Source organism: Dicentrarchus labrax, unplaced genomic scaffold (assembly GCF_905237075.1).
Source record: "Dicentrarchus labrax unplaced genomic scaffold, dlabrax2021, whole genome shotgun sequence".
NCBI classification, from domain to species: domain Eukaryota; kingdom Metazoa; phylum Chordata; class Actinopteri; family Moronidae; genus Dicentrarchus; species Dicentrarchus labrax.
The window spans coordinates 25,503,224-25,515,275 of record NW_026136713.1 but is presented as its reverse complement, the minus strand read 5'-3'; the positions used below and the strand labels follow the sequence as shown (position 1 = coordinate 25,515,275).

Below are 12,052 nucleotides of genomic sequence, written 5' to 3'. Positions count from 1 at the left end.
GAATTATGTCACCATCACACTGTGATATCTCAGATTTGTAACCATTTTGAGTTTGAAATTGATCCAAATCCTGAACTGACTGGATCGGTGATGGTCCCAGGAGGCGTGTCGACCATGTAGACGAAGAGACACAAGTCCAAAGTCCCTTGATTGTATCACAAGAAAAAGGAATAAATATAAAATAATTTGGTACATAGAAAAGGAAGAGTCTTCAAAGTTTCTCTCGTTTATTGTCCGTCAACGGTCCCAAACGTTCCCAGTTTTAGCAGCAAGATCTCCGTGTTTGTGGTCCATGGACTGAAATGTAACTGCCCACATTAGGTTTAATAGCACTTTAACATGTACTGTACAATGTTACCCCATTCACACAGAGCAGATTAGATGCGTATGTTAATGTTCTTCATTACTGGCATTACTGTAGAAACCTCAGATCTCTAAAAACAACCCCAGGAACTGACAAAACCACCTCAGTATTTTCTCAATATTGTCACCAGCCAGAATGTTATTGTCACATCATTTAGATACTGAGGCTTAAACAGGGTTGTGTGACTTGTATTTTCAAGGTTTTGATTTAAAAGAAAGTCAGTTTTGGATTCCTGTTCCCGTTGATGATTTAGAGATGAGGTTTGTACCCCGAATAATTTCCGTGCGAGTCGACAAATGGCTGATAGCTGCTAAACACCTCAGAAACATGTAAAAACAGTATAAAAATAAAGTTATTATTACTTTGATACACCAAAATAACGTACTCACTAGATTAACATAATTTACAACAGCACACCGATGAGATGACTGCACCATTAAATCATTTCACATTTTTGGTATAAAGCAATATATTATTACACAAACAGGGGAATTGTCAAAGCAACTATACAGAGAGAAAACTCTGAGACCAAGCAGCACAAAATGTTCTGGATTATTTGTTGTGTGTTTTCAATGTGGTTCTGTGCTGAAAACTAAACTTTAATTGAAATGTCAATATATTTAAAACAGTATTAACTTTAAATATGGACCAAATGTGTAAATTGTGACTGAAAACGATTAGCCACGCTACTTTAGAGCTAGCTTGCTCTGTCTTTTTGTATTCATTGGTCTTTTAACCAATGATAGTGTTCATTTTAAGATAATCTATATTACTACAGTCATTTTTAACAAAGATAAAACAATTATTTTGTCAGCATTCGAAAACTACAGCTCCCATAATTCTTAGACTGCTGTCAACAGGAGCTGTACTTGTTGAATAGTATAAAAAATAATATTGTTCTAACATATTTTTATTGTACACGTATGGTTTAGCAGTGGCAGTTTAATTGATTTAACAAAATATTGCATTAGCGTAGCGCGCTAGTAATAGCATGAGCTTATACAGTAGGTTAGCATCCATTTATTGACATTAAAGCATACGGATTGACACTTAACTACTAAAGCTAGAATTAGTACTACAAGATACTAGTTTAGCAGAAGCTAATTAATCATTACATTGGTTTTTAGCATGTGGTCTATGGCTGGAGGTAGCCCCGTTTGTGACTTCAGTACTCCGTAAGTTACCGAGCCGTACACAAAACGTACGTCCGGTGAGAATGAGCGGAGCGGCGCGGCCTGTGGAAATAAAGATTATAAAAATTGGTTTTGCTCTGGACAATTTAAAAGTTGTATTTGATTTCTCTCGATGACTCTGCTGCCTAGTTAGCAAGAAACATTTCAGGTTACTTGACATGAAAGTTTAATGACATTTGGTATCTCTGAGGAGTTTAAAATGAAGTTAAGACACCTGTGAGATGGTGGAAATACCTTTAAAAGATACCTCCTGGAGAACACGTAATTCCGTACCAATCACAGAGTAACGTACGGAGTGCGGAGGTCACAAAAGGAGCTGGACGGTTGGTTCAGCAGTGGTATAGTAGTGTAACCAAAGGTGCAACGAGCTAACAGTCATTTACCAATAGCCTTTCTGATAAGAACACCACATTACAAAATAATTTAAAATCCTATAAGACACATAAAACACAACAGTGTTATTGAACAACGTACCATCAATTTCAGTCAAACTATTTCTATGTTTCCATGACAGAAAAGAGGTAAGAGGACAGTCTGGTTAGTTAAAAACGACGCGATCCGAGAGAAGTGAAGTGTCTTTTCGTGTTCCTCTGAAGGATCACTCGCCAACAACACAAGAAGAAAACAGCAGAAAAAGAAGAACGGATACATTCCTTTTCCAGAAATTTACCTTTTCCTCTTTCCTTCAACGGGCTCCAGCCACAACAGTCCTCATTGGTTGTCCATCAAAACTCAAAGACCTCCTCCAGAGTCCCCTAACCTCAGAGAACTGCCAAATCTCAGAGATCATACCTGCTAAAGACTCGCTATGTCAGCATGCCTCCAGGTTTAAGTCCACAACCTCCTGCGGCGATGTGCGCTCATTGGCCGGTTTCTGCAGATAGGCGGGCCTCATACAGACTCAAGGCGTGATGGACGAACTCGTACTGCTCACCCGTCTGGATCATACCTCCCCTGCACAGACAGACAGACAGACTGTTAGTTAACTGTCAATACTGATAACAATGTATACTATAAGCATTTATATCCATTTAAATCAGGATAATGTATAAAGTTTAAATGCTTTTTAACCACGTTAAGGAATAGTATTTATGAAAAAGGTTTGTTTTTGATACTGCCATGAACACTAAGACACAGAAATTACAAATTCATTTCAACACAAAACATAATACAACAATAACACCTCGAAGCTAGAGAAAATTGTGGCAAGGGGGACAAAACTCATGTGAACAGGTTATGGGGACCTAACATCTGTTTACACAATGACATTGTGGGGACCTAACATCTGTTTACACAATGACATTGTGGGGACCTAACATCTGTTTACACAATGACATTGTGGGGACGTCTCAACAACTCAATGTAAAGATTTGAAAAGCTACAAACAGACACAACCTTACTTTAGTTTCCCCAAACTTTATTTATTTAAAAAAATGACCATTGCAACCCAATTCAGAGCGAGAAGAGCAGATTTGTGCTTTAATGAACGTTCCTGACCATTAAAACCCATTGAAACTAATGGAGAACAGCCCCTGAAGTGACTGTTTTCACCTGCTGTACAACTAATAATTAGTTATGTGCATCTTTTTTAATTATTTATTTATATTTATATTTATTTAGGACATTAAAAAAAACAAAAAAAACTTGTAGTCTCTTGTGCCCAAAGAGATAAGAAATTGTATCTCAGAAACTACAAAAAGTAATTCATCTGTGTGAACTCATTACAAGTTAAGTGTCAAAGATATGCACACATATGCTGCGTAAACTAAATATTTCATACGGGAAAACATATAATAAACACAATTTTAATGTTTTCCCTAATTTTTGACCACTGACAAAATTGTGGTTTTTAATTTTATCTAAAAATGTCGATGTTGTAGTGTTAGATACTCGACCAAAGTACGTTGGTACCAAATTTAAAGACTTTAGACCGATCAGAACAAACTTCATTTTTCCGTCTCATATTGGGTTAACATGAATCAATATGTCCTCGTTACCTGTCAGCTCGGAGCTGGCAGGTGATGCTCAGGACATCCACCACTCCCTCCAGCTGCAGCTGTCGACAGCCTATCGTCGTGGCGATGAAGCAGCCTGTCCGTCCAATCCCGGCACTGCAAGCAGAGAGGAGCGTGGGTAATGGAGTTATTTAAAAACATCTTTACGTAGCAGCAGATGAAGCTGGTTTCCCGCTCTCTTTCTTTATACCTGCAGTGGGCGATAACCGGCCCCGTGGTTGCAGCCGTCCGTCTGTCCGCCTCGACGTCGGCCATCAGCTGCAGCAGTGGCATCGTTGAGTCGGGGGTTTTGTGGTCAGGCCACGATGTGTACCAGTAATGCTGCAGCACGCGGGTTTGATTCCCACACTGAACACACGAAGAGAAAATGTGAATCCCGAGCGCTTAAAGACATTTCTGAACACAGGAATATTAAAAAGTGTGAGTACCTTGAGAGTGAGGCTGCGGGTCGTGTAGTGTTCACACTCTCTGATGCTGTTCACCAGCACTTCGACCTTCCCGTAGATTCCCCGTTTCTCTGGCCAATACAGAACACACTTCTACAGAGAGAAACACAGATATTTCACATTTACCTGTTGATGATTGTATTTTCAAAATAAAGTTCAAAGTTACTGGTTTCATTCAGTTTTTAGGAAAAACAACTTGCAGGTGAATTTTCGTTACCTCGTTCTTCTCTTTCAGTTTGGTGATCATGACGATGACGGGCGACTCCTCCTGCCACGCCATCTGCCAGAAGTCATTCACCGTGTTCACCATGGGACCCTGAGTGGCGATAAACGCCTTCTCGTCGCCTAGGTAACCCTGGGACAGGAGCCAATCACACAACAGTGTCAGCAGCCTCATGATGGCGTCTTTTAGCATCTTTTTTCTAACAGTAAGAAATCTAAAACACCTGAAGTTATTACTAATGATCAATATTTAGGTATTTAGAAGTTTATTTATAAGGAATTATCTTTTCTAGGTGAAAATGTTCAACAGTTCAAAACAAACTGTTGTTAAGACTTTTGAAAAAATATTATAAAAACATTTCTTTACTTCCTATATTCTCCTTTTTAGATAAATACACAAGAAACTTTATCAAGAAAACACATTTGGTGTTGAATCTGCAGAATTTATTTCATTATCATCATGTTGTCTAAATATTAATATTAAGAATAATACTTTTATTTATAGAGAACCAACTCTAGTAAACAAAATCCAAATCAAAAAACGAAAACAACATTAAACAATAAAGAAAATCCATAATATAAAAGTGAGTTTTAAGAGGAGGTTTAAAGGAGGATAACAGGTTTCCTGCCTCAGTCTGTGATATTTTCTGCATTCAGATGTTAATCATAAAACAGCTCTGATCATAACGTGGTAATCGGACCCATATTTTATACATACTGATCCCTTTCATGTGATAAACGTACTTTGGATGGACTAAAATTAGCCCGGCGTTGGTATTTACAGTAGGATGAAGAATCTGAGCACAGCTTCTGTTCTCTTCATGTCTGACAGTTTAAACAGTTTCAGTGGAGCTTCCTAACAGGAAGAAAGTCCATTGTATCCGAGTCTGAGAGCGACATTACAGACTTCAACAAGAGCACACTTTCACTGTGTGTGTGTGTGTGTGTGTGTGTGTGTGTGTGTGTGTGTGTGTGTGTGAGGAAACTGTTGACATTCCTGATAAGTGATGTGATCATGTCAGTGTTTGTTCTCAGGTTCAGAGAAGATTTAACAAATAAATGGTGTCATAATTAGCTGAATCAGAAAGACATTAGAAATGAATGAGGAGTTCCTCAAATTCAGGAAGTAGTGAGTGAAAATTATAAGTCACACACCAGTGGAGTTCATTTACTCACACACTGTACTTCAAGGTTATATATGAGATTTAAATCATTAATATATCAGCAAACAGCTATTCTCACAATCTCACTCCCTCTGAAGCTGCTGTTTTTTATCATCTACGTTCGATGAATTAAGGATTTATTTCCACCAAACCAGAGTTGGTGATTGTTGGAAACACTAACAGAGACGGTTTTTGAGTTTTTTTTGCAGTGCAGTTTTAAGTGTTTTAAGATCATCCGCCATATAAATATAAATTACTGTTTTTGTCAATGGAGTCTGGTTGGCTGTAGCACCCACTGTTTACTCAAATAAAAAAAATATTGTACTTTTTACTCCACTACAAATATTTGATGCTTACGAGTTACTTTACAAACCATTATTTAACATATAAAAGATATTTTAGTGGACAGCTGCTACTACTCACCCGTATGTAGTTAGCATTGATGTAGGAACTCAGCAGGTCGTTGCAGTTCTTCGACTTCAGGATCACTCTGGAGTGAGGGTCTAGGACACACGGCGAGGAGAGGAGGCGAGGACACAAAGGACAAGAAAGGTTTAGACCTTTACATTTGGGCTGCTGTGGGGACTTGGTTGACTTGGTTTCAAGCCCTTTTAAAATCAGTGTTGACTTGATCTTGTCCCTCTTTTAGACCTGGTCTCAAGTCTCTGATAAACTCAGTCTTGACCTGGTTTCATGCCTGTTTAAAGACTCAGTCATGATCTGCTTTTCGACTTTGTTTCAAGCCCCTCTTCAGACTTTAAGCTGAGTGAGACTCGACTCCCTTTAAGACTTGCTTTTGACTCGATCTTGACCTCATTTTAAACCTCGTCTCAAGTCTCCGTTAAACTCAGTCTTGATTTGGTTTCATGCCTGTTTTAAACTCGATCTTGACATTATCCTGATCTGTTTTTAGACCAGCACTCCAGCCTCTTTTAGACTCTGTCGGACTTGGTTTAAAACCCCTCCTGGACCGAAACTGGACCTGGTCCTGACCACAGCCCTGTCCACATAGAAACTCGAACACAGGAAGCAGTTTGATTGACAGCGGCTCTAGGTGAGCATTCCTTACACTTGATTGGCCGGAAGGAAGGAAGGAACACCCCCCCCGCTTACTGTTGTATTGATAACCCCGCCCCCTCTCCAAAACATAGGTACACACACTAAAATCATTGTGTGTGTGTGTGTGTGTGTGTTACATAAGGTCCTAATCAGGCCGAGTGTTTGGCTGGCTGTGAGAACAAACTGTGCTCTGAGGAAAATGCATTGTTCGAGTGTGTGTGTGTGTGTGTGTGTGTGTGTGTGTGTGTGTTCAGGGAAGAGGGAGGTGCGATATTAGCTGTCCTTGGGGTTGTTGGCCTTTGACCTTAAGCCCCTCCCACATAGTAAAACAACTTCCTGGTTCAACAGGAAATGAGAGATGAGGGTTTGGGAAAATGTTTCTGTTTCTTAGCAACACTGTCATTATTTCTATAACACACACACACACACACACACACACACACACTCTTTGAGTACTCACTGGGCAGTATGGTCTTGTATCTGTTCTTGGTCCCGTGGTTTGGAATATCCAGCTCTTTGGGATCAATAAAATTCATGGGAATTTCCTGAGATGGAAGCAGAGACATTGGTTGTTAGAAAGGTGTCGAGGAAGCAATCCTGCAGCCACACACACACACACACACACACACACACACACACACACAAATATATGTACTGTAAAATGAAGATCTAACTGAATTAAAATGACTCGTTGGGCTGTGATCTATTGGAAATGGCGTGTTTGACCACTCACAGCGAACTCGGCGTGCAGCTTGTGCGTGTTGTTGACGATGTCGCGGAGCTGCTGCCGTGTCAGCGGGCGGGCGGCCGACAACAGGTACTCCCTGGCCGCTGCCTCTCTGGGGGTCACCACGGCAACGTTCAGGGGCTCCACAGAGCCGAGAGCCGACATGTCCAACACGAGAGAGACGTTGGAGCCTCGTCTGGAGGGGACGGATGGCAGGGTGAGGAAGAGGAGACAGACGGGGAGGAGAGAAAAAGATGATATTATGTTAGAACAGGACAGGTTTAAAAAGTTCCTCCTCAGTCAGTGAAATTTGTGGACAACAGATGATCGTTTTGAAACTAAAATCAATTATAAAACAGAATTGAATTACGTATTGGCCACGTTGTCAATCAATTCAAGAAATGAAACACTGAGAAAATAAAGACAAATATAAATAAAATCCTAAACATCAGTGCTGTAAAAACTATGAGCTTTTTTGCATAATACTAGAAACATATGTTTTCATATCAAACACCAATACCAATACAATATCAATATGTCTGCCAATATCGGCCAATAATATCAGTCAGGCTCTACCTCAAAAAAGCTGAATAGTAGTAAACAACAAATAACATAAAAATAAGTATCTTCCAAAGGCACCACATCCCTCAGAGACACAATCCAAATGTATCTGGACATGGATACATCATGTTTTATAATATAAATACATTTACAAGGAACTCTGTTTGTGTTGATTCTGGCGCCCCCTGTGGACAAAAGCAGTAGTGTTTCTACCACCTTGTTTCATTGAAAGGGAACCTTCTCTCTGTGATGGTTTGTTTATGAAGGTCATACAGAGGAATCAGGATTAAACCGAGACTGTTTATAATCAGTTAAAAACAGCTTGAAGTACTTTTAATTAAACATTTTATACGACACTGAGACAAGAACCAATTCCCCAAAAGTGCAGGAATTTAAATTAAATTAAATATTTGCATTCATATAGAGGGTTTCTTCTCTAAATAATTTTTTCCTAAAGGTGAATTAACAACATCTAAGTTCACCGACTTTACGGTAAATTCCTGTTTCAGGAGCAAAAGTGAGGAAAAGAAAAAATAAATTGTTTTGTAACCATTAAATGTGAGAACAGAAGAAGACGGCCGAGGACGAGGAGAAAAGACAAGGTGTGCTTTGATGGGGTGTGTGCGAGTGGACTCTCCTCGTCTGGCTACGTGTGGGCCGGCTTCCTCTCCAGGATGCTGCTACTTCCTATTCGTCTGATTGCTGATTGGCTGCCGTCCAGAGTGGACAGCACACACACACACACACACACACCAAGAGACACAGACACCAAGAAAAACATCCTGTTCTCACTCTGAGGCTGAAATCTTCCTTCCTTTTCTTACCTTAAGAATCACAGTGCGTTCTCCACACTTTAACACTCTCGCTCTCGCCGCTGATGTAACCAGAACAAAATGGCCTCCGAGGTTTGAATCCGAGTCAACGGAAGAGTTACGAGGAGAAGATAAAGGCTAAAGTGCTCGACTCCGAGGCGAGGCGCAGATAAAGATGTTTTCTTTTCAGTTATGAAACTACTTAAGAGGAAAACGAACTTTTAACGCGCTCTTAAAGCAACATGGAGAGAAACGGAGCGCTCTGTTCCTCTGAACTCTTAACACGTCTGAGAAATGAGGTCGGTCTTATTTAACCAACAAACTCCACGTTTCTCACGCCCCAAAAAACTGGTTTTCAAACTTAAGGTCAATGTTAAACTGCGACTTTAGATCAGCGGCGGCTGTAAGTCGTATTTTAAGTATTAAAAAAAGTTTTATTATGTAGCTCAGATAATAGCACAACTACTTTAACATGTAGGTCAGTTTATATGACTGCATCATGTTTAATCTATCATACAGGAGGGTCCACAGGTGCTTTAACCCACTGGTTCCCAACCTTTTTCCTTCAGGGACCCTTTTTTATCATTAATAAACTGACTCAGTGACATATTTTATGGATATTTCATTCAATATTTTATTCAAACTGTACAATGAATGATTGATTTGGTAGAATTTTGAGCAGAAACTTTGCCTGTGGGGGTGAGGTCGGGAACCAATGTTCAGAATGAGTCATATTATGAGATGCTCAATCAAAATGAGATATTTAGTCCAATTTATGAGATCTACTGAATCAAAAGTATGAATTCTTTATTATTATTATTTATTATTTAAATCAATATGGAGACTAAAGAAGGAGATGGACATGGAGAACAAACTATGACCCAACAGCTTTACCGATAGCATCAATACGTCCAGGTGAAATGAATTCAATTCAATTCAATTCAGTTTTATTTGTATAGCGTCAAGTCATAACAGAAGTTATCTCAGGACACTTTTCAAATAGAGCAGGTCTAGACCGAACTCTTTATAACATTAATTACAGAGACCCAACAGTACCACCATGAGCAAGACCTTGGAGACAAGGGCAAGGAAAAACTGCCTGTTAAAAGGCAGAAACCTAGGACAGATCCTCCGGCTCTAGGTGGGTGGTCGTCTGTCTCCACCAGTTGGGGTGAGAGAGAGAGAGAGAGAGAGAGAGAGACAGAGAGAGCGAGAGAGAGAGAGACAGACAGACAGACAGACAGACAGGTGCACAGCAACAACAGTATTGGCAATAGCAATCTAGCAGGACCATGGCAGGAGGCTCCACCAGAACTGGCTGACTCGACCGTATTCTTTGGAAAACTGTCAGCGGTGATGTAAACTTTATATGACTTATAGGAAGCGGAATGAAACATGCAACGCCGGCACTCTCAGGGTAACCTCAAGAACATTAGGGTTCACGTGGTCACTTGGAGGAGCTGTAATGTACATTTTCCTGACACGAGGAGAAACATTACGGAGGAAATCAGTTCAACAGGACGCCTCCCTTCATATAAACAGCAGGACACGTACAGATTGTTTATGGAGGAAATCTACTTCACTAACGTAATCCGTCACCGCTGATGTCTCTGAACTATACTACACACACACACACACCTCGTCACGTACGCAGCTCAACACCTGACCGCTCCAACAATCACAGGTTAGAGGTGACTGTACTCTAAACACACAAACACACACATTGTGTTCTTCCGTTCCTAAACCTGGCCGACGATCTGAGAACTCGTTTCCAAACGTTACTGAACTCTAAGAGATGATATTAGTGATATTTATTTGTTGCATATAATCACTACAGTACAGCAGCAGTTGTTTACAGGTCTCTGAGACGCATCGCTGCTGATTCAGACGTCAGAATTTATATAAATAACTTTATAGTGAAAGAGTTTAATTCAGTTTGTCTTGAAGGAAAAAATATAGAAATATATAGTTTTGTGTTCAGACTAACCAACAAATGAATATACAAAGAGGCGGGACTTAAACGCAGGAAGTTACCTTTCTTGTAGTCCTGCAGCAGGTTTCATCCTGAAGGGGGAGGGGCAGGGCTTTAGCTCGTTACTGGCTGTCACCGGGGCAACGACGGCCTGGGGGGCGTGGTCACTGCTGCTGAATACGTGGACGTGGGCGGGGCTGGAAGGAGATGCACGGTCAGACGTGGTTTATTTTAATAGAATTTGATTTTGGGATACATCGTCAGGTGACTTACCTGGGCAGAGGGACGATGGGAGGAGCGAGGCGGCGGCAGGCTACGATTGGCTGCTGCTGAGGAATGGGCGTGGCTACAGCTGGAGGGAGCTCAGCTTGGACCATGCTTCCTGACGTCACAACCTGGAGAACAAAGGCCTCATTAATGGGCTCATTACTGTATGAATTTATAACGTGTAGGCAGAGACAGGTCTGGTGGCCAACCTTGGTGCCCTTTGACCTCTGGGCGGAGTCTGGAGAGACAGTTGGGGTCAGGTGGAGGTCAGGGGGCGGAGCTTTCACCTGTCTGTCAGAAACCTGAACCTTCTCTTTAAGTCGGTACAAAACCTGGAGATCAACAGGAGAGGAATAAATTATTATAATTTCTCTTTAAAAAGAAAGAACTGATGAAGAATCCAGCAAGTAGTCACGTCCCGGCGAGATTTTAGGGCTTTGTATGAAAAATACAGAACAAAACTGTTTATCTTGTTTAAATCAGGAAACCTTTCTGAAGTTCGTTATTTTACACTGATTCATTGAGGAGTTCAGCATATTTGTTAAATTAATGTCGCCTCCAGTTGAAAATATGTTTTTCTGCTCGTTTCCTACAGTTGGATGTTTGATCTTTCGTTTCCAGGAGGTTTTCTTGACAATACACACAGCTCTTGCTTACAAACGCTCATATGAGCTGCAGTTTCAGGCCAATTTACTACATTAATTTGGCCACAACCCCTAATAACAAATCAAATGAAGTAGAATTTGTTTTATTTGACAGAAATTTAATTTCTAAATGTTAATTGCATGTACAATTCACATCACTGAGCGTGTATTCATCAACCACAGCAACAGGAAATGTTATCATTAATAGGCTGTATGTAGATGTGAGAATTTCCCTCCTCAAGAAGAGTTTTAACCGAGTTTCAAACAAAATACACACCCAGGTTTACGTAGACGATCTGAGTGAGCGGCTAAAATACAAAAACTGATTATTTCCAGGATATTTGGTCATTTTAATCAATGTCCAGTTGTTTCCACGACTGGAAAACTAGTACATTTCCAGCTTTACCAGGACACGTGGGAACCCTGTGTGTGTGCACAGTTTGACACTAAATGGATGTTTAATCTCAGTAAAGTGGAAAGTTGAAGGTTGAACCGAGTACATTTTAAATTTAATAAGAAACCTGACAGGAGTTTTTGTTGTTTGTCCAATATTCACTGAATACATTGACTTAATTTCACAAACTGGAGCCAGATCAGAACGAATACA

The 12,052-nt window shown here is 40.3% G+C and overlaps 1 protein-coding gene across 2 annotated transcripts in view; it reads right to left on the bottom strand.

The window, feature by feature from the left end:
- Positions 1-210: 210 nt before the first annotated feature.
- Positions 211-12,052, bottom strand: part of ptprr (protein tyrosine phosphatase receptor type R) — a 30,418-nt gene continuing 18,576 nt past the window's right edge. For both annotated transcript variants that reach the window (XM_051419905.1, XM_051419904.1), the window contains exons 6-16: positions 11,011-11,133; positions 10,808-10,929; positions 10,597-10,731; positions 7,196-7,385; positions 6,923-7,007; positions 5,827-5,906; positions 4,236-4,373; positions 4,001-4,111; positions 3,763-3,920; positions 3,555-3,668; positions 211-2,511 (exon numbers count right to left, since the gene is read on the bottom strand). In XM_051419905.1, the coding sequence (XP_051275865.1) occupies positions 2,418-2,511; positions 3,555-3,668; positions 3,763-3,920; positions 4,001-4,111; positions 4,236-4,373; positions 5,827-5,906; positions 6,923-7,007; positions 7,196-7,385; positions 10,597-10,731; positions 10,808-10,929; positions 11,011-11,133 (1,350 nt within the window). In that variant the 3' untranslated portion in view covers positions 211-2,417. The remainder of the gene's footprint in view (positions 2,512-3,554; positions 3,669-3,762; positions 3,921-4,000; positions 4,112-4,235; positions 4,374-5,826; positions 5,907-6,922; positions 7,008-7,195; positions 7,386-10,596; positions 10,732-10,807; positions 10,930-11,010; positions 11,134-12,052) is intronic.